We start from the raw sequence: 25,954 nt of genomic DNA, 5'->3' as shown, positions 1-25,954 counted from the left end.
AAAATTTGAAATGCTGCAAACTCTTGAAACTTTCTAGTGCTAACTTAACACCATAAGTAGAAAATCCCCTAGCTGCCTTCATGTGATGGGTCTCAGACAAAATGCAGGTACACTAAAAATATTATATAAGATGACCTTCAGGCAATGTATGTAAGATACATATGAAACCTAAATGAATATCACTTTTAGACTTGGGTCCCATCCCCAGTCCCCATAATATCATATTATGTATGTGTACATATTCCAAAATCAAAATATTTCTGGTCCCAACATTTTGGATAAAGGATCCTCAATCTATAGTCACTTCTAATAAAAATTTTACTGACTTCTAAAGCCACCAACCACCCAGCACTGTTCCCCATCCTGTTTTTCCTTCCACGTTCCTGCCACTTTCTGTCTAGAACTTGATATCTGCCTGGAGATACCCCCATCGGCATGGATCATTTCCATAGATGCCCACACTAGACTTGCCTACATCTGGCTGTAACCGCCCTCACACTTGTGTTGGGCCACAGAGTGGGCCCATGGGTGCTCCTGGCTATGTTCAGTTCCATTCCATGCCTTAAAGACCTCTAGCCAGCCAGAGACTTGTTGGCCACAAAGCACAGCCCTGTGAGGTACTACATGACTGTGATTCTGGCATTTAGTGTAAGAGAACTTATAAATCCATGATTTAATTCAAACATTATCTTCCACGCTGTCCTTGAGCAAAATTTCAGCTCAGCTGTGAAATAGAGAAAATCCACCCATCTTCAGCATCTCCTTCCAGGCTTGTGTAAGCCTCCTGGGCTGATCCCAGGGGTACCTCCCATTGAGAGCATTGTGTTATTGGGAGCCGTGTATTTTACTGGATGTGGTTGGTACGGGTTTGTTTTATCATCTGCATTGGAAATGTTACCAGCTGATTCAGTTCCTGCCTTATGGCTACTCTTTATCACCCACCCACCATCCATGGCCCAGCCAGAGCCAAATGGAGGCAAACTGTGGATGGTGCAAACCATCAAAGAGAGAAAGACCCTGATTTGGGAAACACGTCCTTATGAAAAGATGAGAGCGTAACAGACAAAATACCTCAATTTTGAAAGGGTACTTCTATCTACTTACCATCCAGATGTTTGTCTAATGGAAACCTTCTCTTTCTTATATTTTAGGGAAAAAAAATAACCTGTTTTAAGAAATTATCCCCTATAGGAATCAAGCTCCCATTTCCCAGTCCTAAATAAACTCTGTTAAATACCAGGAACACAGTAGCCTGAACTGGTACCCTGCTTATAGCTTGCTTCCTGGAGTTGGGGGATGCTAGCAGAGGTGAGCCCAAGCACAGAGCCTCATTTACCTTCTCACGCTTGTGATCGCATTATAAGGAAAAATTATTGATCCTACATAATCAAGAATGAAGCAAGACTTAAAAAAAAATCAATCGGGTAAAAATAAATGGTTTCTTAGCAAAAGAATACTAGCAAAACCAAAATGGAAATACTTGGCAGCAAAACACGAAGCCTGAAAATGTTGACAGAATGCTTATGGAATATTCTGACCATTTCCTTCACCTTCCCATAATTACAAAAGAAAAAGAAATGAACATTTATATAATTCCTACTGAATATGAGAAACATTTTTAGCCACCATCTGTGGGATACATGTTCTGTGCTAAGTTACTGTCCTAAGTGCTTAATATACATTACCTTAGAGCTTCATCCTGACCCTGCAGGGTAGCTGCTGTGATCCCATTTTAACCTGATGACACTGAGGCTTGGGCTAAGTAGCCTGCTGTGACTCAAGGTCCCTCATTCCCCAAATAAAGACACTCCTATCAGATACTCATGGATCACTCCAAAAGTGAGAGCAAAGGCCAGACCTCACCGTGAGGAAAGCCAAATTCTTTGCTACACCAGCTGGAGAAAAGGAACTGACTGGAGACCTTGTTCCAATAGTTTGAAACTTTCTGAAGAAAGACCAACAGACTAGTGGAATATCGGCGTAAAAACTCAAGTGATAGGGCAGAATTTAAAATGGCGCTCTGGCTGTAGGCCTGGGGAAATGGGGCAGACTGGGTGCTATTCTGAGGGATGATTAGGGGACATTGAAGCATCCAAGTGGGAATTTCTGACAGGCAACTGAGCCTTGTGACTCAAGTCCTGGAAAGAGAACATGTTGGGATTTGTTTTGTGCTAGACGTGCTCTCTGGTAGATGACCTCTCATTCCACCTCAGGGATTTCTTGAAAAATGTGTTATTGTCCTTCACGTGTTACCAGTGAGGAACCTGAGGCCCAGAGAGGTGAACTGCTGCCCTGTTCTGCAGCCCAGGGTTGTGTGTTGTAGGTTTGTTGCCAGGGTCGTGCTTTTGGGAAATGATGTGGGCCTTTAAGAGGTGGAGCCTAGTGGGAGGACCTTAGGTCCTGGAGGGCCCTGCCCTCAGGAGTGCTGCTCTCCTGGGATGAGGTGTTATAAAAGCCTGAGCTGACCTCTGGATCCCTCCAGCTTCCTGCTTGGGATGGAATCCCTTCTTGCCATAGGCATTCCCACCATGGTGGCACTATTGCCATAAGGCTCACACCTGACCAATGGGGCTGCCTAATTATCTTGAATTTCTAGCCTCCAAAGCTATGAGCGAAATGAAGCTCCCTTCTTCAACAGTAGTCTGCCCTGGGTATTTTGTTGTAGTAACACAACACTAGGGCATGTATCTTCCACAGCTACAGTGCTTAGAAATAAAGTTGACCTCCTTCTGAACAGGCACTAACATACTTTTTTGCTTTTCCACTTATCTATTAAACATTTTATTGACTATTTAGGTCATAGCCATTTGGTGTTTACAGCAGCATTATTTGATGTCTTTCATTTGTTATTAGAGCCATATATAAAATGGCTGTCCCATCTTTAGTGTTTTTTATGGTGGTGTAGAGATTTGAGTTAGGTCATTGGTATTCAGTTTCCTCTAAAGAGGAAAGGGATTGCTTTAATTTGTAATGAGTGTGTCTAAGCAGTATACAGTGTCCTCTTGTGTTAAATAAGTTCAAAAGTCTCTATTTATACCATATGAATAAACAACAAATGAAACAAATTTAAAACATAAGCACATTTAAATTTTATCTTTGACTATAGATGTAATTGATCATTTGTTCTGCAGACAAAACTTTAGTCCAGTTTAGGAGGAAAAAAAATACACCAGTGTACTCACATGGAGGATCTTCTAGAAGACAATTGGAAGAAGAAAGTAAACTTTCTGAACTGCCCAGACTTGAGAGGACTCATTAAGGGAGTGAGGCAGGGAACCTTCTAATTAGAGAGGGTCTCATCCAGTATCTTTACTGGAGCTAACTGGTGCGAGGGATGTGGGAACTTACTACAAGCCTATTGGGTTTGTGCAGGTGTTATTCCCACTTTAGAGACCAGGAAACTGAGGCACAGAATCATTAACTTGCATGGGAATATGTAAAGGCACCAGGATTCCAACTCATGCAGCTTAGACCCTGCCCTCTGCCCTCTGCCCTCACCATGACAGTAATGGGGAGACCAGTAGTTAGATGCCAGAAGCAGCCTTGGTTTCCATGCCACTGCCTATGAGCTGGACACTGTCCCACACAATTCCCATAACACCCCTGCCCACCCCGCCCCCAGGAGCTGGGACTTCCTGTGATCTCTGTTTTCTTGGAGAGGAAATCAAAGCTTTGAAAGTTGAATATCTTTTTCCTAAAGTCATCAATTACCAGATGCCGGAAGCCAAAGCCCTGCCCCAGAGCCTGCATGACCCCAGAGTCAGCCACCTTCTGGATGTGCGGCAGCAGGCTCCAGAGCACCCAGTTCATTTAAGTGTCTTAAATGCAGAGATGAGGTAGAGCTGGTGTTTGACTGGCTTATTAGAACTTCCCTTTCATTGCGTGACCAAGAAGTATCTCATAGTGGGGATTGCCTTCTTCCCAGGACCTAAATTTAAATGTAAAGAATATAAATCAGCCTGCCATCTCCTGCTGGATACAGTTGATCAGACGGTGTGCCTGGTTCAGACTGTTACCGTTCATCCAGGGAGAGTGTAGGTTTGTTGTTGTTGAATGAAGACCTGCTTAAGCCTGAGGCTCAGCCAGGGTGAAGAGGAGCAGCCTGGCAGGCAGGGTACAGGGCTGCTGGCGGCTCATTCAATGCCCTTCCTGTTCCGCCAGCTTCGTGCTGGGCAGCATGTGAGCCCTGGGAGAGGCCGAGGTCATGACTTGGTTTTCCAACGGAAAGCAGCTGCAGGTAGGGCAGTATCCCACTGCCCATCTTAGGGGTGACTGGAAACAATCAGGGCATCCTGGGCTCCACTGCATAGTTTTGCTTCAAAATAAATGGAGGTAGAAAGTGGGTTCTGTGTTCACAGGCTTTTCAAAATGAACCATTCATCTTCTGAGGGTCAGAACTCAGCCATCCATTCATGGAGCATGAGTCATACCCCGAATTTTAAAACAAACATTTATTTCAGGGAGAATTCTTATCCTGGTTGACTTTTATGGCTGGTCTCCCTGTCCTTTCTGGACTCGGCTTAGGTTGGTTTCAATAAAACTTTTGTCTTTGGATTTACTGGAAGGAGTATATATTTACAAAGGTTAAAAAGCAATTCCTTGAGATGGAGGGCAAGAGTGTTGGATGGCTGGAAGTGAATTTTCAGAGACCTTCCCTGGTAGCACACATCTTCAGGGCCACCTCACACGGTGATACAGGAAGTCTGGGGGTTAATAATGTCCCGTGCAAGTGCGTTAGAAATGGCATCTCCACGTGCAGATTCTTTGCAAATGCACAGTATTTTGTGTCCTTCTATTGCGAGTTCAGTGTTTGATCAGCATCTATCCTCACGTTCACAATCTAGAAAACAATCCACAAACGCTTTGCTTTTCGAGTCCAGCTTCTGAGGAAGACAAAATACGATGGATACAGGATAAGAACAGCGTGCCCAGAAAGAAGGGACAGCACCCCTGGAGTCCCAGGGAAATGTGACATTCAGTCGAGACCCATAGTCAGGGAGTTGACAGTATAATGAGGACACATGGAAACAAGGACAGAGTGGCTTCCACAGCTTGGTTGTGAGTTTTAGGAGGAAGTGCCATCAGGGGACCTGGCCTAGGCACAGGCATGGAGTAGCTGGGACCTGAGAATGTAGCAGAGGCCACAGTTACAAGAAGATAAAGAAGAGTGCCAGGAAGGGCATGGGGTGTGGGGCAACGGGGAGAACCTCAGGTAAATGACATCCCGAGGGATAGATAGAACGGGCTTCTAAGGGTGGTCCCCAGGGCAGCAGCAGGAGCAGCCTCAGGAATCTCCAGACAACTGATGCATGCACAAGTTTAAGTACCACCCAAGAAAACGGGTAGCCACCCAGGTGCAGTGGAGTGGAAAGAGCCCTGATAGGCTGGAGGGAAAACAAAGGCTCTGCAGGAGCAAGGCCAGGGCTGGGCAGGCACGTCCCATCTGTTCTGGTGGCAGAGTCGGGTAGCTTGACAAAGGTCCCCAAAGCCAAAAGTATCACTAGGTGGGCTTTGCCACAATCTGCTGTCCTGATTTGGAGGGTGGATATGACATCACCTGTTGATAGAATCAAGGAAGAAGAGGGAGACAGGGCCATCAAGTTTGGGGGTTTCGTTAAATTCATGCTGCTTTTCCTTTTTATTACTCTTGGTACTGGGATTGAACCCAGGGGGCTTGACCACTGAGCCACACTCCCAGCCCTTGTTATTTTATATTTTGAGAAAGGGTCTCACTCAGTTGCTTAGAGCCTCGCTGAGTTGCCAAAGTGACCCTCCAGTCATGTGCCGCCACTCCTGGATCACTTCTTAACCTTCGATGACTCACAGTCCCCTTTGTGAATTTCATGAAGATCATACGGTTTAAAATCCCCAAAGTCCAGCCATGGGCTAGAGACTAATTCTGGCAGGTCTTCCAGGGATCTGGGGAGTTCCTCATGGAACTGAGCGGGAATGAGGTCCTGTGAAATTAAAAAAAAAAAAAAATGCAATTTGTTTTCAAACTTTTTTAATCACAACATGGAATTTAATCTTTGTGATAAAATATACATCCCTAAAATTTATCATTTTAACCACTTTTAAGTATACAGTTCAGTGACATTCGTACAATATGGTATTTTGTCGTTGGTGTGCAAACATCACTAACCATCCGTCTCCAAAACTCATCCCACATGCCAAGCTGAGCCTGTGTACCCATTAACATCCAGAGCCTCCTCCCCAGCCCCTGGCTTCTTCTGCTCTACTCTATGAATTGGACCGGCCCAGGCACCTCATCCAAGTGGAATCAGATGGTGATGTGCTTTGTGTCTGCCGTCTTGGACTCCTCGGCATAATGTTTCAATGTCCATCTATGTTGCAGCCTGTAGCAGAATTTCCAACCTTTGCAAGGAAAGGGAATTGAATTGCAGTGTATGATTGCACCGCACTTTGCTTATCTTCTCCTGTCTTGATGGACACGTGGGTGGCTATGCCTTTCATCTGTCTTGAATGATGCTGCTGCACAGTGCTATGCAGTGTCATTTGAGTCCCCACTGTCAATTCTTCAGGGTATTACCTAGAAGTGGAATGGCTGGGTCACACAGTAATTCCATGCCAAACGGTTTTCCACAGTGGTGACATCCTGAATCCTCAGCAGTGCACGAGGGTTCCAATGTCTTCACATTCTCACTGATGCTTGCTATTTTCCATTTCTGCTTTTGGAACACAGTGGCCACCCCGATGGGTGTGAAGTTGGTGTCTCTGTGCCGACATGTAATTCATTTTTAAAGTGCAGTTCAAGGCGGTGAAAACACTATTTTTGTGTTGGCAGGGGTAAGGGAAAGGATCGGAGGCTGGATTTTAAATCTCTGAGGCTGCTGCTCAGGAGTGAGGGAGCTGAAAGGGCAGTTCAAGATCATTCACCCCAGCAGCCGGGATTCTCACCTCTGACTGCACATCAGAATCCCCTGGTGAATTTTTTCTCAACCAGTGGAGGTCCCCACCTCCAGGGATTCTGACTCAGCTGGTCTGAGTGGGTCTGATGGGCAGCCGGCCTGGATTCCTCATTCTGCAGGTGAGGAACATGTGGCCCTAATACTAAGGCTCCAGGGCTTCTTGTCTCAGCCCAGAACTGTGCCCTTTATTTATCGAAACCAGGAATTTCCCAAGTACATATTCATCTTCCTCTGTGTTCCTGGGAAGAATGTCCTCAAAGGTTGGGAGAGCCAAGGGGGTTGGAGCCGTGTCCTCCATTGGACCTGCTGGGAGGTTCAGTGTCCAGTAACCATGGCAGATTTCCAATGTAGTTGGTCCTGAAGCTCAGTGGACCGCCACTGTGAAGGTGGTGGCAAGTTCCCTGGTGGGTTGCCCTCATTGCTTCAATGCTTTGAGTGCTGTACCCAGAAAACTGATCCGCCCAGCACTTCTTACACATTAAGCACTTGGCACAGAGCGGCTTCTCTGGGGCTTGGCTGCAGCCTCATTGCCCTGAGTGATGTGAACTCCTGACTGTTTCTGTTCCGCTCTTGTACCTGTTCACTGGCCACTGTGGGGAGGGGGGGGGGTGCGCAGATGTAGAGAAATCCTTGGTTCATGCTGCATTCTTATCCCAGAACCTCATGGACCTTGTTTATTCTGTTTATTGTATTGTCTGACATATTTGTAAGTTTATGATCAGCATCAGCTATAAGGAGGAGTTCATGGGAAAACTACAAAGTTGGGACAGTTCCACAAGACCCCTCTCATTTCTGACAACATCGCAAGTTCAGGGTATTCCCCAAACCACCCTCAAGCCCTGCAATTCACTAAGAAACTCAGTGATGGAGTTATGGACAGCATTGCCCCCTCCCGCCATGATGTGTAGCCATGTGCACAGAACATAGCCCACGGGGTGCCCACCCGTGCCTCTGAGTCCAGCATTTTTCTTGAAGCTTGAGTGCCCTCTGTCCTCATGACTGACCTTTAGGCCCTAGCCCCTCCCTGATATCAGGAAAATTCCATTAATCCTTAGTTCCTCAGAAGTTGGAACTGATGCTTTGGTGACGCAAACCCCCATCATTAGAGGTCCAGTGACCAAAGCCCCCTGGCAAAGAAACATGTGTCTATGAGTCAAGAGACCTAGCAATCACTTCCCTGTAGCAGAGGAAAAAGGCCAGACCTCTGTTTGGGTCAGGGTAAATTCTTCCCTAATACATTTGCAATCCCAGTGCACAAGCCAAGCAACTGAAACCCAGGATTTTATTGGAGAGGAGCCAAGATTTTTATTTTATTTCTGCCATTCATTAACCATGTAATATTTGGCAAGTGATTTACACTCTGAGCCTCGGGATTCTTGCCTTTACAATAGGATGGGCATGCCCTGGCCATTGTATGTAAAGCATTGCTACAGTTAAAATGAACATGGGTGACTTTTCCTGCCTGCAGAAGGCTGGTCACAGCAGGTCTTGTGGCCTTTGCAATGAAGAAGATGGTTAAGCTATTTAATGTCACAGTGTCTTAATCCATTCTGTGCTGCTATAACAAAATAGAGACTAGGTAATTTAAAAACAATAGAAGACCATTTGGCTCACGGTTCTGGAGGCCGGGAAGTTCAAGATGGAGAGGCTGTGGGAGCTAAAGGGACTTCTTGTTGTGCCACCTCCGTAGTCAGAGGTGGAACGGCCAGACAGCATGCTCCTGCAGGAGAGGGGAATGGGGCCAGCTTGTGCTCCACGGCCAGCCCACCCCTGGGGTAGCAGCATGAACCCACTCATGCGGGGGAGCCCCATGTCCTAACCACCTCCTGAAGGTGCTGCTTCTCACCTTCACATGGGAGTTAAATTTCCAGCACTTGAACTTTGGGACACACATTCAGATCATAGCAGCCAGAGACCACGAAACCACAGTGGACGGGAAGCCAAGGGACAAGGGCCCTGGAGGAGTGGCATGTTGGTTTATGATTCACCGGAAGGCTTCAGAGACTGTGAATCCTTTCAACGACTTGCTGGATGCCTCAATTCCAGAAGGCAGTTTCTGACCTGGGGGAGATTTTTCAGGATCTCTGTTGGTAAACTTGGTGCATTTAGTGTCTCAGAAACGCCACCCGCCAGTGACCAGTAGAAGGTCCTTGAGCTAGTGCAGGTGGTTGGCTTTGGGGGGTGTGGGAAAGCCTGGAGGCGTGTGAGCAGTGGGCTGGAAGCCTTCCCTGTGGACGTGGAGAGGAGAGTCTGCACCTCCCCACTGGGCCTTTTGAGAACCACTCATCTAAACAGTATTGTAGAAAAGTAGGCAGAGGGGAACACGGAGCCTGGCACTTAACCCTTTCCAAGATAAGCCGCGTTGGAGCTGAGCCGCTGGCTTCTCTGAGTATTTTCTTTGAGGAATTGCTTTTCATGCTTTATGGTGTGAAAAGGGACCTGTGTTGGGCACTGTCACAAATACAGTCTGTAAGGCAAAGAAAGAAAGAAAATAATTTCTCAAACATCCATTGTTCTCTTTTTCATAAATCACAGAGATTTGAGAAAATGGATGGTTTGAAGGTGGTGTGTTGATGTCGTCATAGAACTAGGAGAGAGGGGCAGCAGATAAGGGTGGGTGATGGCCAGGAAGCCAGGAGGTGGACTGGTGGAATGTAATGACGTTGGCCACCGTGTATTGAGTGTGCACAGTATTTCCAGATGTTGTATGCGTTAATTCTTCCCCATTTAATAGGCAGAGATGTGAAATCCAAGATTCTGCACTGTTGAAATACTTGCCCCCTTAAACTGGGGCACATGTAATTTTGAGTAAAATAAAAAGTATATTAAAAGGAAAAAGAGAAACAATTACATATGTAGATCGCAGTAAAGCCTGCATTTGAACCTGCCCTCTACCTAACACCATAGCCTACCCTTGTTTGCTTTTTGTGGTGTCAGGGCATCGTGCATATGAGGCAAGCACCTACCACTGAGCTACATCCCCAGCCCAATAAAGTTCATAGCCTGCCCTTTGAACAACTCTGCAGGTTCATTCTCTTCTTTTCTCTCCCCCACCATTCATTCATTCATTCATTCATTCATTCATTCATTTATTTATTTTAAGCTGCTTAGGGCCTTGCTAAATTGCTGAGGCTGACCTTGAACTTGTGATCCTCCTGTCATAGCCTCCAGAGCTGCTGGGATTACAGATGTGCGACACCACACCAGACGTGGGTCCTTGTTGCAGATGGTAGTAATATTATATTTTACATTGATATTCTAACTGTACCACTGGCTACGAAGAAATGGCTTTATAAATTCTGCAATGAATTTGTCACTGTAGGGATAAGGACTTTATATCAAAAGTGCCAGGTCCTCACCCTCCCAACTCTGATTTCAACTATGCCACTGTGGCCAGTTCTCATCTTGTCACAGTAGGCTGAGGGCTGAGGCCACAACAGGGGCCACCTTCCCTGTCCTTAAAACAGTTTACTCTGGACCAAGGTGAGGATCTCAAAGTGCAGGAGTGGTGGGCCCCTCCCTCTCCCCGGACCTGTTCCCAGTCTTCATCCAGAGTGGTGCAGGAGCCGTCATTTGGGTGCCCTCAGGAAGCTCTTCTGGCGGGAGCATGACTTGAGAGCACAGAGGTATCTGCTCATGTGCGGAGCCAGCAGAGGTCTTGACAGACGGGCATTTCCAGCTTTTCTTACAAACTCCAACTCAACCTCTGCTCGACAATGCCCTTGGGACCAGTCTGGATCCAGATGGTCATTTTTCTGTCTTGAGCCTTTCCAGGAATTCCACCGTGGGCAGGCCGCCAGAGGACACTGGCGACGCAGATGCTGCAGCCATGTCTCCCTGTGAGCTAGGATCACACAGCCCCTGGGCCTCGCCCTCCTCCCTGCTGGCCCAAGCGGATCCTCCTGCGTTCATATAGGAGTGCCGCGAAGCCATGCATTGGACTCTGCCCACAGGACAGCTGTCCCCCTGTGCTGAAGGTGGCAAAACCCACTACGAACACCCCCAGTGCCATCCTCTTGTGGACTGGGAACAGTAATGGCAGAAGCTCAGGAAAGTTTGCCCCAGGCTTGATAAAGGCCACCTCCCATTACACTGAGAGGTAGCAGCAGACCACAGAGCCCCAGGTAGGGATGGGGGAGGAGGCCGTTCAGCCTCCCCAGCAGAGGGGTCCAGTGGACACGCACAGCCAGTGCAGCAAGTGTCCCGAGGAATCCCCTCCAGCCTCTTCTTCAAGGCCTTGACCAGAGGGACAGCTCTGCCCCAGAGGCAAAGGGACCCTGAGCCAGTGTGCATCCAAATAAGACTGTTATTTGGGAAGGACTTAAAATTTTTGATCATTGCATTGAATTTCATTGCCAAAAAATTCTACAAATATACAGGCCAAAAAAAACCTCTTCACCGTGCCCACAATGTCGGCAGTGAGGTCTCTTCTCCTGCCTTGCCCTGACCCGCTGAATTCCTAGCTGATGCTGGTAGCACTGGCCCAGCAAGACCTTCCCTGCACTGTGAGGTCCCCGTGGTGGGCACCACTGCCACCCACTGTGGGGAGCCTGGGCGGGTGCAGACTTGAACTTTCTGTCACTCTGGAGCAGGGGAGCCTGTTTAGAAGGAGCTTGGCTCTCACAGTTCTCAGCTCCCCACTGTGCAGGAGGCGCCCCCTCCAGGCCCCTGCACAGCTGAGACTTGGATTGCAATTTGGTGAGTGGCATGGAGCTTGGTGGCTGGTCCTGGGGTCCCCAATTTGCTTGCCTGGGAAATTCAAAGAGCCAGTTCTCTCTTCCTGAGTCCCCCCAGCCTGTGTGATTCTCAGTTAGTCTCTATATGACACAGTTCCTTTGGACATTTTTCTCCCACTTATGAATTCCATTCCTTTTCTAACCCCCCCCAAAATTATTTGCCACTAAGCTGTCCTTACCATAGTGCACCCCCACATACTAGTAGTCCCTGCATCAGTATTGTGGAGGGCAAGAAAATGGCCCATGCTAGTTCTACCTCTGATTCTGTCCTTGAACAAGCCTCAGTGTCCCCAACTAGAGGAGTAAGTGGCATGTTGAGGGTTACGGCCATATAGTAGTTTATCAGTTAATAGAAGCCATTTGTATTAGTTTCTTCAAGCTGCTACAGAGGGTTAAGATAACAGAAGTTTATTCTCTTGTTTTCTCTTATGCTTCTGGAAGTCCAAGATGTTGACAAGGCTGTGTTCCCTCCAAGAGCTCCAAGGGAAATGCCTTCCTTGCCTCTTGCAGTTTGATGGCTCTGGATGTCCTTAGCTTGGGACAGGACTGCGTAATTCCAGTCCCTGCCTCTGTCTTCACAAGGACATTTCTTCTGCGTGACTCAGATCTTTCTCTGCCCTTCTAAGGAGGCTTGTGGTTGAATTTAGGACCCATCTGGATAATCCAGAATGATGTCATCTCAAGATCCTTAGTTACATCTGCAAAGACCCTTTTAAAGTCACCTTCCTAGGTTCCAGGTGGCCATGACTTTGGTGGGGGAGGTGTCTCAATCAATCCGCTACTATTAATGATGAAATGAAGATATATTCAGTATTTCTCTCTTCTTTATGTCCCTGGGCACTTGGGTGGCCGTTCTCCAGCATGGATTCCAAGGTGCATGGCCTTTCTTGCTTTTTCTCTTCTCACTTACCGTGATTTTGGGTGAGCAAGACCTCGGGGTACAGTCAGGGTGGAAAACCAAGCGTGCTGTGGGGAGGCTTGCAGACAGCCTGCTGTGCCAGCTCATGCAGCCTCCTATCCACACCCCCGCTGGTTTCTGGCCCCAAGTGTACCTGGATGGGACCTTTCTCCCTTTCAATGTCCCTCCTGGACATGGGCTTGCCCAGGGAGGCTCCAGGTCAGACACAGAAGATAAAACCAATAAGCCATTTCCATTGAGGACACAGAAGAAAATGTGAAAGTAGGCCATTCTCCCAAGAAAGCCATCTGGAGACAGGATGGAATCCATGGAGTCTCAAAATATTTGTAATGGGGAAAAAATGTAGAATAAATCGTTCAAACACCCAACCAGGGCAGGGTCCCCCCATTCCTCCCGACAATCTATACCCATCTTCCGCATGGCACAGGGACGTGCCTCACTGGGCAGCCTGCCCGTTTTTAACAGCTCTGACTCTTTCTAATGGTGCCACGCTCTCCGTACTTAGACTCCCTGCAGTCTCAGCTGTCAGCAGGCTGCTTTGCCTCCAGACCCTTCGCCAACCTGCCACTCCACCCTGGACACGCCCCATTGTCCAGTGTCCATGGTCAGCAGTTCATTAGTGAGGATGTGACCAGAGCCATCTATGATCACAGTGTTGCAGTGTTTATTCATTAGTTCTGAACATTATGTGTTTTATGCTTTTTTTTTTTTTTTTTTTGATACAAGGGATTGAACTCAGGGGCACTCAACCACTGAGCCACATCCCCAGCTCTATTTTGTATTTGATTTAGGGACAGGGTCTCACTGAGTTGCTTAGCACCTTGCTTTTGCTAAGGCTGGCTTTGAACCCGTGGTCTCAACCTCCCCATCTTCTGGGATTACAGGCATGAACCTCTGCGCCCTGCACATGTGTTTTTTAAATGAAACTTATAATTACTTCAGCCATTTAAGAATCTTGCCAAAAGTGCTAGTTGCTATTGAGTGTATTGTGGAATAGAAAATTCCTGAGATTTTTCATTTGAACCATCCCTAAACCAGATCGCTCCACCCCTACTACCAGACTAATTGCGCTATTGAAACCAAGAGTAGGCACTTGTATGTATTCTCATTAATCTTAATTTTCTTGGTTCTGTGCCATTGCTTCCAGCTTCTGAGGATATATTTGAATATTAACCGCAACACATTAAGCATGCCTTCCAGCCTTCTGTTACCTCTAAATATGATAACCAAAACACTAATAAAATGTTGAATAGAACACAACTAAAAATAGAGTTGTAGCCTGCCATTTGCTTCATGCTGACATAAAACAATTAAGGTCCGCTGTACCTCCTAGAAACCCAGCATTTGATGAAGGAATGTGTGATCCACTTCCTTTGGGGCATGCTCTGCCAGTCAACCATAAGGTGTCTAATTATGGCTGTCATCTAGCCTACCTTTGTCCACCCTGGATACTCCAAGGATGCCAGGGTTGGGCTTATTTTCAATGATTAACCAAAATGAGGTGCCTTCTGCCAAGGTGCTACATACATCTTCCCCTCTGGTGAGATGATGAAACTGGAAGGAGATTGGTGAATTAGGACTTCAAGAGCCCTTGCCCTGTCCTGGTGACCTCTGGCATTATGTTCAGGTGTTCTGCCTCTCAAGGATCATACACATTATCCAGTACAAGTATCCCTTACCCAAAATGCTTGGGACCAAAAGTTTTCCAGGTTCTGGATTTTTTTTTGGAATGTTTGCACACATATAATGAAATACCCTGGTGGTGGAGCCAAGTCAAAACATGAAATTTGTTTCACCTACACCTTACACACATCTCCTGAAGGTCATTTTATATGACATTTTTAGTGGCACCTGCACTCCGACTGCAGCCTGTCACGTGAGGTCAGGTGTGGAATTCTCTGCAGGTGGCGTCCTGACAGTCCTCCGAAAGCTGCAGACTTTGTAGCATTTCAGAGTCCAGATTTCCAGATCAGGAAGGCATGAGGGCATCTGCTTTTCCTCCTAATTGTGCAGGGATGGACCTGCAAGCAGCCATGGGTTCACTTCAACTGAGAAACCCAGGGTTGGGTTCGTAGGCAGGACCACTCTGTGGATTCCGCAGCCGTGGAGTGCCTAGTTGGGGCTTTAGGCATCAAAGCCTAGGGGTTCTTCTCTTCTGAGCAGTTGTTTACAAGGCTGGGAGTCGGCGGGCACAGGGCCTCACTTCTGTAGCACAGTAGTTTCTCATTTTCCTTTCCCTTCTCCGTCTGGATCCATGATAGAAGCGAAAACATCTTTGAATTGGAATGATGGCAAAGATATAAGTATGGGCTTTCCTTGTTAAACAATTCCATTTTTCTTCCTGGAGTTGATTGAGTCCATAAAATGCATCATAGTCTTTGAAAAACACGTCTCTCTCTAGTTTTTTAAGGAACCAGGAGAAAAGGGGCAGTTATTAGGTAGACTTGTGTTGGGTTTGATGATCCCAAGGTCAAGAGCCTGGGAGGCTCCGTCAGCCCCAGGGTACGCATGGCACCTAGTGTGGCCCCCTGTGCCTGCTCCATTCGAAAGGGGACAGCAGTGTTTAATTGCTTAACAATTCAGAATTACAAAATGTATGGCGCATGCCTGTCATCCCAGTGGCTTGGAAGGCTGGGGCAGGAGGATCGAGAGTTGAAAGCCAGCCTCAGCAAAAGTGAGGCCCTAAGCAACTCTGTGAGACCCTGTCTCTAAATAAAATACAAAATAGGGCTGGGAATGTGGCTCAGTGGTCAAGTGCTCCTGAGTTCAGTATCAAAAAAAAAGAAGTAGAAAATGTACTCTTGAGTTTCTTTTTACTGTCCCTCTGAATCTCCTGGAGATCTTGTTAACGTGAAGGTTCTGGTTGGGGCCATAATTTTTGCCTTTCTAAAGAGCTCCAGGATGCTGGTGTTGCTGATCTGAGGATAAGACTTTGACTAGCAAGGCAAATTACCACCGAGCTAAATTTAAAAAGTACTGATAATGAAAAAAAGCACCAGGCTAAATTTAAAAATACTGATAATGAAATAAATATAAATGTAGAAGCTACATTTAAAAATCACCAAGTTCTTGAGATGAATGTATTCAGAACACTGATTGCCAGGCAAACCATAGGTAGTAAGCTCTAAATAAATTGGTCTTGGTTCATCTATTAATTTCCCTTCTGCTTTCCCTTTTCTGATGGTGTTTAAGCAGTGTGATTCGCATGTGGTTTGGTAACTTAGCATCCATGGCGCTGGCTATGTTTCAAAGAAATGTTCCTGTTGTTGGCAGGTGCACTCAGAGATTAGCTCCAGGACCCCTGAGAGTTCAGGACTCAGAGGCCTTTTGTCTGCTACTAGAAAGAGACCCTAAAGTGAACATCCCATTCTCCTTTTTTCTTTCTCTTTCTCTCCCTCTCCTCCCCATCCCCCCACCATCTTTCCCTCTCCCCACTCCCCCCTCCCTCACTACTCTACTTTTTCACATTCATAAATTACCTCTTCTTTCATCCCAATACAGTAATGCCGTGGTGGTGTACTATGGCGCCCTCTGGTGGTTCGTTGGAAATACAGAAAGATCCAGTTCCTACCTTCAGGTTTCCCTTTCAATGGAAGATGTACACAGTACAGCTCAGAGTGCACAGAGAAGTGACACATAACCTAGAATTAGAGAGCTCTTGCTCCTCAATGCTGCACTGGCCAACAGTTCTAAACTTAGGAGAAGGCCAGGTACGGTGGTGCACACTTGTAGTCCCAGCTACTTGGGAGGCTGAGACAGGAAGATCACTTGAGCCCAGGAGTTTCAGACCAGATCAGTGAGACCCTATATCTTTTTTTGAAAAATACTTTAGATTAATAAATTTAGGAGGAGATGAGTTGAGATTTATATAGTTCAACCTGGGTCACTCTAACTTCTTTTTAAATATATCCTTGACAATCTCTAGAAAAGATACTGTTTATTAATGGGTAATGTTTAAGAAGAAGAAATCTGAATTTGTGTGTCAAAGCTGATATGTCTTCATGGTCCATTGGCAGAAGTCCAGCCCAGTTAGCATTTAGGACCCATGAAACCAGCCTCTCAAAAAAAAAAAAAAAAACTATATATAATCCTGTGTTTCTGAGAAGCAAGTCAGCATTCTTTCCCCCAATTTATGAAATCTGGGTTCTTAAAAGTACTTTTCAAGGGGTTTTCTAGTTTGGTATGTTGTGCATTCCTTGTACTGACATTTTACATTTCCATTGCTAATGGGCCTCTTCCTGAATGTGTTTGACATTTTACTTGGCTCTGAAAGGACTTTTATGCTGCTGTTTTTTCTTCCCCAGAGCTGCCTTAAGCTAATTAACCTATTCCCTTACTGGCTGGGCCTACTATATGCAAATGTTCTCATTTCAGATTCTGACATATCACTCTTGCATGAACGTTTCTAATGAAATCCTGTGGGTTTTTTTTTTGTTTGTTTGTTTGTGTTTTTGTTTTTATCTGTTCTCCTGTGGAACCAGCAGGGGGTGCCCAGAACAGTTCTCTGAGTAGTTCTCAGAAATGAGTGTTCCTTGCTAACAGACATGAGAAAGGGGGGGGGGGGGGCTTATACAGTCCCCTTTCTTAAGAGTGGCTCTTTGAGTCACTATTAAAAGGTCATTATCAATACTTTTCAAGGGGGCAACTTTCTTGATACTTTCATAGTTTAATTTTATTGTGTCCTCGTAATTGATTTGTAAGCACTGGGTATAGATTATATGCTGTGCTCTTTCTAAGAGAGGCTGTACGGAATGAAGTTATTTAGGATCTGCAGGTTGGGAGGGTAAACTCCTTGGATACCAGGATGGTTCTTCTCTTCCTGAGCATTAATATTTCAAGTCTTTTTAGTTTTTGTTGCGTAGTCTTTAAGTGCCTCTCTTGTCGTGTGAAATATCCTTTGATGTTGTGACATCAAGTTCCTAAAATTCCTTCTTCCTCTATTGCTCAAAGTCATCAAGGAGAGGAGCTTTCTGTCATGTCATTTGTCATTTTATCTTGGTGTCTGTTGCTATCGAAGCACAACCAGCAAGAGTCATTAAACCATTGCCCCCCAGAATTGCAAGTTAGGGTGGAGGATTGAACACCAGACAGGAGAGATTGGGGATTCAGGTGGTGTACGGAGGGGCTGAAAGAGTGCTGCCTGCCGTAGGTTGGGATCTCACTGTTGCTTCAGCCTGGCTAAGGTTGAAAGCTGAAGGCCGCGGCCTTGTTGCATTTTTTAAAAATCTGATCATAGTGCTGGGGATGTGGCTCAAGTGGTAGCGCGCTCGCCTGGCATGCGTGTGGCCCGGGTTCGATCCTCAGCACCACATACAAACAAAGATGTTGTGTCTGCCGAAAACTAAAAAAAAAAAATAAATATTTAAAAAAAAAAAATCTGATCATAGAAAAGAAGGTCTGGAGAACCCAAAGGCGTGCGCTTCTCAAAGTCCAGCTCCGTAGCTCTTGGGATGTCAGCACAGGCTGTTGCTTACCTCTACAGCCTCCCATGGCACCTTCTCCTTGTCATTGTGTCATATTGGTTCCAAAGATGCACCAGGCCAAGTGGGCACTGGTTTATACACACAGTAGTGGCAACTGGAGTCCAGTGTTACCAAGAGACTGAGACATGTATGTGTCAATAAGAACAGACTCCAGGGCCACTGTTTGTGTGGCCAGGTTCGAACATAGGAGTCAGATTTGTTGGAAAGACGTCTCATTTCTAGTGTTACTAGTGAGTTGCCCTTTCCAAGGAGAAAGGGAGGGGGTGGCATGAGGAGAAAATTCAAAGACGGCTTAGAAGGGGAGAGCGCACCGAGGATGAAGCGAGTACGTAACCCTCATTAAGAAAACTTTCAATGCCTCAGCCCTATTATTGTATTTGGTTTTTTTTGAAACTCTAATCAAATGCATTTTTTTGCCTGCCTCACAGATTTCTTTTGGCTTTCTGTTACCATGAGTGGCTGTACAGGGAATTCTTTTCAAAGTTATAGAGAACAGAACTATTTTGGGCTGCTTCTGCTGAGCCAGTGGGTGTATATGTTAGGGATGGCATAGATCCTGTCTGGACCTAGAGCCAGGTGAATTCTTGAGAGTACTGGCGCTGGCAAGTGAGAATTCAGAAATAACCAGGAAAGACCACTCAGCACTTTAACCTGCTCTTCCCGGAACCTGGCTTCGGGGGATCAGGGGCCAGCTGACCACCTGGTGGGTCCTTCCTATGGGCTTCATTTGCTGTATCACCCAGGGAAAGAAATGCATAGTCTGTCTGCCCTTGAAGAAAAGGGAGGAGAAGGGGGTATTGAAAATGACTTAGGGGAGTTGTTAACTCCATAAAAAGTATGTGCTTTTAAGTTTCTACCAGCTCAGTATGTTAACAGGCCTCATCTAGAACATTCTGACCAACGTGGCTAGTGTCTTACCTGCTGCAAGCCTGTGATCAGGTTTTTGGAATTCATGTGGAGTCCAGGGGCTTAGTCTTAATCTTGCTGGGACGTTTCTTTCCCAAGGCTGATATTTTTGCTTCCTTCCCCTCCCTCCCTTCCTCTCTCTCTCTCCTTTTCCCCCCTGGCTGCCCTCTTCCTCTTCTCAGAATCCGGAACTGCTGTTGGCCGAGTGTACCCAGGGGGAGATGATTCCTCATGAAGAGCCTGGATCCCCTACAGAAATCAAATGTGACTTTCCGTTTATCAGACTAAAATCAGAGCCAGCCAGACAGTGAAACGGTCACCGTGGAGGGGGGACGGCGAAAAATGAAATCCAACCAAGAGCGGAGCAACGAATGCCTGCCTCCCAAGAAGCGCGAGATCCCCGCCACCAGCCGGCCCTCCGAGGACAAGGCCACCACCGCCCTGCCCAGCGACAACCACCGGGCAGAGGGCGTGGCATGGCTCCCCAGCAACTCTGGTGGCCGAGGCCATGGGGGCGGGAGGCACGGGCCCACAGGGACTTCTGTGGAGCTTGGTTTACAACAGGGAATAGGTTTACACAAAGCATTGTCCACCGGGCTGGACTACTCCCCACCCAGTGCTCCCAGGTCAGTCCCCGCAGCCACCACGCTGCCCACGGCGTACCCTCCCCCGCAGTCAGGGACTCCCGTGTCTCCAGTTCAGTACGCCCACCTTCCGCACACCTTCCAGTTCATCGGCTCCTCCCAGTACAGCGGGCCCTATGCCGGCTTCATCCCTTCGCAGCTGATCTCCCCATCGGCCAACCCTGTCACCAGTGCAGTGGCCTCCGCTGCGGGGGCCACCACTCCATCCCAGCGCTCCCAGCTGGAGGCCTATTCCACCCTGCTGGCCAGCATGGGCAGTCTGAGCCAGGCACCGGGACACAAGGTTGAGCCGCCGCCTCCGCAGCACCTCGGCCGGGCTCCGGGGCTCGTCACCCCGGGGTCCCCCCCACACACCCAGCAGAACCAGTACGTCCACATTTCCAGCTCTCCGCAGAGCAGCGGGCGCGCGGCCTCTCCTTCGGCCATCCCCGTCCACCTCCACCCGCATCAGACGATGATCCCGCACACGCTCACCCTGGGGCCCCCCTCGCAGGTGGTCGTGCAGTACACCGACTCCGGCGGCCACTTCGTTCCCCGGGAGTCCACCAAGAAAGCCGAGAGCAGCAGGCTGCAGCAGGCCATGCAGGCCAAGGAGGTCCTGAACGGGGAGATGGAGAAGAGTCGGCGGTACGGGGCTCCGTCCTCGGCAGAGCTGGGCCTGGGCAAGGCGGGCAGCAAGGCCGTCCCTCACCCGTACGAGTCCAGGCACGTGGTGGTCCACCCGAGCCCTGCCGACTACAGCAGTCGAGATCCCTCGGGGGTCCGGGCCTCGGTGATGGTCCTGCCCAACAGCAGCACGCCCGCAGCTGACCTGGAGGTGCAGCAGGCCACGCACCGCGAGGCCTCCCCGTCCACCCTCAACGACAAAAGCGGCCTGCACTTAGGGAAGCCCGGCCACCGGTCCTATGCGCTGTCACCCCACACGGTCATCCAGACGACGCACAGTGCTTCAGAGCCTCTCCCTGTTGGGCTGCCAGCCACCGCCTTCTACGCGGGGACTCAACCCCCGGTCATCGGCTACCTGAGCGGCCAGCAGCAAGCAATCACCTACGCCGGCAGCCTGCCCCAGCACCTGGTGATCCCCGGCTCCCAGCCCCTGCTCATCCCCGTGGGCAGCACTGACATGGAGGCGTCTGGGGCAGCCTCTGCCATAGTCACGTCGTCGCCCCAGTTCGCTGCAGTGCCTCACACGTTCGTCACCACCGCCCTGGCCAAGAACGAGAACTTCAACCCCGAGGCCCTGGCCACCCAGGCCGCCTACCCAGCCATGGTGCAGGCCCAGATCCATCTGCCCGTGGTGCAGTCGGTGGCCTCGCCCGCCGCAGCGCCTCCCACGCTGCCGCCCTACTTCATGAAAGGCTCCATCATCCAGTTGGCCAACGGAGAGCTCAAGAAGGTGGAGGACTTGAAAACGGAAGACTTCATCCAGAGCGCAGAGATCAGCAATGACCTCAAGATCGACTCCAGCACGGTGGAGCGCATCGAGGAGAGCCACAGCCCAGGCGTTGCAGTGATACAGTTCGCCGTCGGGGAGCACCGAGCACAGGTAAGGCTCGCCGGGGTTCCGCAGGTAGAGGGACCCCTGCCACACTGCCGGCATCACCCCGCCAGCCGAATTGCTTCTGCGAAGCAGGATTAAGGGGTCTCCCCAGTTCCTAGACCTTAGACTTGGCCTATCCCCACTGTGTTAAGACAATTTAAGCCCTAATTTTCCATGAGAGGTCCTTTTTGTAACAAACTAATCTCCATGCATCTAGAATGGGACTAGTTATATGCTGTCCTTGGGACAATTAAGAAGATCGCCACTCCATCTCACACTACAGTTATGTGAGACATTGAGGCTGAGGGAAACTGGGCTAAGAGGATATGGTCTCTCTGCATTGTTTTTGGAATTTCATGTGAATCTATACTTATCTCAAAAATCAAAGTTGATTTTAAAAGATTCGATAGGTATAAAATAGCTATTTTTAAATTAAAAAGAAGAAAAAAAATTACCACTCCAGTTTTTTCTGTGATTGGAATGAGGAACCCAGATTGAGAAAGACTGAATGGCTCAGGTTCTGGTGATAATCATCAAAAAAGACAGGCTGATTTTGGGGGAAGAGGACCTTGAAGGCTAAAGTCACTGCCTACCATTCCAGCATCCAGGTTTTACAATATAGATTTTAATATTATATAGGTATGGCAAGGCTGGCAGACCAGGAGATGACTTGTTGAAAATGTCGTTTTGTTAGCACTCCCAGATACTAACTAAGAAAGGGAACACACCACATCCATGGAGATGGGGCAGGGGTTGTCTAGAGGCACCTGTGTCTCCAGGCAAAGAGAGCAAGGGGAGAACATGGTCAAGAGCCTTGATTGTGACTCCCATGGGAAGGCATGGGCGAGGCAGGGTGAACAGGCTTAGGGTGGGTTGGTGTGAATAATTTTGGTGGATTCTGGCATAGGATCTGTCCTGGTTATCTGGGAGCCAGCCTTGTGGTGACTATTGAAGGCAGACAGGGGCCTTGAACCAACATAGGAGGTGATGGGAGTGTGGGCTTTGCATTGATTGGTATGCCTAAGAAAGGTATGCTCTCAGGTGAGTTGTTTTCCATCTCTAGGAATTAGCTAGTCCTAGGAGAGATAGATCCTCCCAGCAAGACCCTAAGATGTCAAAGCATCAGAAAGTGAAAGGGTTCGTTAATATAGTCTGAGAAGTCAGGACTGTCCCCGGTGCCCTCCTGGGCTTGTGGTAAAGTCAGGTGCAGCCTAATCCAAGGCATGTCAAACACTGGGGGTGTGATTAACTCTGAATTTCCAAGGGCTCCTTCACTCTGCCCTTTCCAGGGTGCATTTGTTCCACAGCCTACTGTTTATATGAGCAGCAGGTTCAAGCCCAAGTTCACAGGCTTGTCCTCAGCTGGGTGCCTCCCTGGCTGTGGGGCCCACCCTCTCTGGATATGTTCTCTAAGGACTTAAAAACACTCAAATGTGGCAGAGCCCACTCCAGGTGTAAGATGAAAATGGCCACAAAATAACTGATAGATTGATTTGTTTTTTATTTTCTTTGAATATCCCAACTAATAGTTTGAATTGCTCAGAGTACCTTTAAGAGATCAAATAAAGATCATTTCCCATAATGTTTTCACAACTGCTCATGAATGACCAGGGGCCCTGAGATACTTTTTTATGCTGAGATGTCACTGTAGGTTGACAGTCTTTGGTGAAGCCCAAGAAAGATTTCTCAAAAGTTCTGATTTAAAAAAAAAAAAAAAGCCAAATATCAAGATTGTTTTACAATGACGTAATTATTCAGAACTCACTAACCATCTGTAGTTGCTGCTCAGAACTTTGCAAAATTAATGCTTGTATGATTTAAAAAACAAAACTACCTTCCATGTAAAGTCGAAGCTCTGCTTTCTTTTCTTTCCCATGACCTGATCACTGAGTCTCTTTGCTGACAGCCAAGGTGCAAATCAGCAGGTAGGCTTGTCAGGGATCATCCACAGTCTACAGGGCAGCCCCCATGCTGCTGTGCTACATGCCAGAGAGGGATTCTGGAAAGCAAGGCAAGAGAACTGTGGTCTGCTAAAGAGGAGGCTTGGCTTCAGGCCTTGGGAAAAAAAGTGCAAGGCCCAGGCACTGCCAGCCCAGCCCTGTGTCATCTTCTCCAGCAGCCTATCAGAGACGGGCTGACGTCATCGGAGCTCAAACACTCCACCAGCTGTGTTTGCCATGAGGAGCAGGTTCAGCTTCAGAGTTACAGAAAGGCGAGAAGGGAAGGGACAGGGAACTGATGTCCCACGTCCTGGAGCTTCCCAGGGCTACAGGCTGCATCTCCCCAAGGGCTTTTCTCCCTGGCCTGAGGGATGTCCAGGTCTTCTCAACTTGGCTCACACACCCCCAGGGAAATGCAGATGTGCACGTTGAATGTCAGGAAGCTGTGGAAGAAGACGTTGTTTTCTACAGGACACGTGGCTTTGTGATCCAAGCCACAAGCATTAATGGAAAGTCGAAAAGATGCCCAGCTCTGAAAACCAGGGTCCTTCCCAGAGAGAGCTTGTGGCGTGGCGAGGCAGGCAGAGCACCAGGAGCGAGGCGGGGGGTTTGTGTGGACCCTGCTGCTTCACCTCTCCCAGCGGCACCTGCTCTCATCTCTACAAAAGGAAAGTGATTCCTTACTAAGATGATCTCTTGGGGCCAGGACTAGTGGCACATGACGAGTGGCTATTAATTTTTTTTTTTTTTTTTTTTGGTACTGGGGATTGATCCCAGGGGTGCTTAACCCCTGAGCCATATCCCCAGGCCTCTTTTATATTTTATTTGGAGACAGCGTCTCCCTGAGTTACTTAGGGCCTCTCCAAATTGTTGAGGCTGGCTTTGAACTCACGATCCTCCTGCCTCAGCCTCTCGAGCCTCTGGGATTACAAGCATGTGCCACCGTGCCCAGCTTGGCTATTACTTTTAAGGAACTGAATTCCTAATTGCTCCGGTGGAAAGTTGTCTCTGGCATCATCTCTGGCTGATGCTCTAACAAGGCAGCAAAGGAGAACCATGTTTTCACATACCTGTCGCTGGTACCTGTGACTTCACCGTACCTAGCACACTACTGCCATGCACAGACAAGGCATCTTTGTGTTTACAGTCCCTCTGGCCTGATGCTATGTAAGAAGTAAAGGAGCTTCGGGTGTTCTTTGTCACTGTGTGTACTCAGTGAGCCTCCTGGGAGACAGGTGACACATGCCACCACAGGTGGGACAGAGTTGCTCCACCTGCCATCCCTTGGTTATACTTGAAAGCCCTATGGGACAACGGATTGCTTCCCTTGGGCCTCACTCCCAAATATCACCTGCTCAGTATTCTCCAAATGTGAGGACCTGTCTGTGGCGAGTCCCAGATGGGACACCCAGGCTGTAGCATCCGCGAGGGCACTACAACATGTTCTTAGGTAGGAAGCAAGTTAGCTGCTGAGAAAATATGCAGAACTGTCTCCACTGGGACTCACTACAACATGAGTTTCCCTTTCCTGCTTCAACTCAGGGACTGTTGGCCCTGAATAGAGAGTTTTGCTTGTGAGAAATAAATATAAAACCTTGTGCTCTGCCTCTCCTTCCATGAACTCTATTCAATCTCTGAAAGCCTAGTAAGATGTCTGAACTTTGCCAGCAAATACCTTAAGGTACTTTTCCCTGCCTGAATCCTCTTAGTGCCTTCCATGCATGACCAAGGTGACCTGGAATTCCCGTTTCTGCCAGGCCTGCTGAAGGACTGCCTGCCATCCTGTATGAGCATACAGGATGTGCTTTCCTGAGCATGATTTGGATGTCAGGGATGGATCCGTAAGAGCACTGCACAGATATAAGGGGCTTGCCAGTTCCATTTTTGCAGAGATTGTTAGCCATGTGCCCACTGGGAGAGCCCCTGGCCAGGACAGCCCCAGCCGGCAAACAAAGTTCCATCTTATGAACACCCTGCCCGCTCTGTCTCGTGCTCCCTGGGTTCTGCTTTCTGAAGAGTACCCGGGATTTGCTCCATGGACTTGTAGTAAAATTGATTTGTAAAGCACTCTGGGCTGACACTTCTCTTTGGCCGATGATTTCCTAAACGCCGAGCTCCATGTGTCATCAGAGCTGTCTCTCACTTCCTGGATCCTGCCGGGGTGACTGCTTCGCTTGCCTCCTTGGTGGCTGCTTAATATTCAGTGCCATTTTCTTGCCCTGCCTGTCCTGGTGTGGGCGTGTGTGCCCGCTCCTGCAGTGTGTTATAATGATGTGCTTACCCCACGTCTACCGGTGGCTTTGCTTTCATTCCACTATTTTTTAGTTTGACTGCTGGGGCTCTGAGTCATGGTGGCAGCGTTATGCATTGAATGGATTAGCTGCAGCCTAAAAATAGCAAGGCACTCATGCGAGCAGCAAATAAGCCCAGAGAGTCCTCTCTCAGCAGCCAAGGCAACCTCCTTGCCAACATTTATCATGCAGGACTTGGCGGAAGCAAATCCTAATATATCAAAAAATAGATATTTGGTCACTGCCCTGAATGCTGGGCCTATGCCCCAATCTTAGTCATAAAAGGTCATAAAAGTCCTATCAGTTCTAATATTGTAAAGAGAATCTCTCTCTCTCTCTCTCTCTCTCTCTCACACACACACACACACACACATACACACACATACACACACACACACGTTAGGCATATCAGCATGCACCTACAGTCCCAGCTACTCTGGAGGCTGAGGCAGGAGGATCCCTTGAGCCCAAGGGTTTGAGACCAGCCCGGGCAATCAATGTAGCAAGATTCCAACTCAGAAAAAGGAAAAGGAAGGAGAAAAATGCTCTTCTTTAATCTTTGTGTA

At 48.0% G+C, this 25,954-nt stretch overlaps 1 protein-coding gene across 4 annotated transcripts in view; it reads left to right on the top strand.

The window, feature by feature from the left end:
* Atxn1 (ataxin 1) overlaps positions 1-25,954 on the top strand; it is a 389,216-nt gene that overhangs the window by 346,960 nt on the left and 16,302 nt on the right. For all 4 annotated transcript variants that reach the window (XM_048799826.1, XM_048799823.1, XM_048799824.1 and 1 more), the window contains one exon: positions 19,156-21,163. In XM_048799826.1, coding sequence (XP_048655783.1) covers positions 19,316-21,163 — 1,848 coding nt within the window. In that variant the 5' untranslated portion in view covers positions 19,156-19,315. The remainder of the gene's footprint in view (positions 1-19,155; positions 21,164-25,954) is intronic.

Source organism: Marmota marmota, unplaced genomic scaffold (assembly GCF_001458135.2).
Source record: "Marmota marmota marmota unplaced genomic scaffold, marMar, whole genome shotgun sequence".
Lineage (NCBI taxonomy): Eukaryota > Metazoa > Chordata > Mammalia > Rodentia > Sciuridae > Marmota > Marmota marmota.
This window is presented reverse-complemented; position numbering and strand designations above follow the sequence as displayed.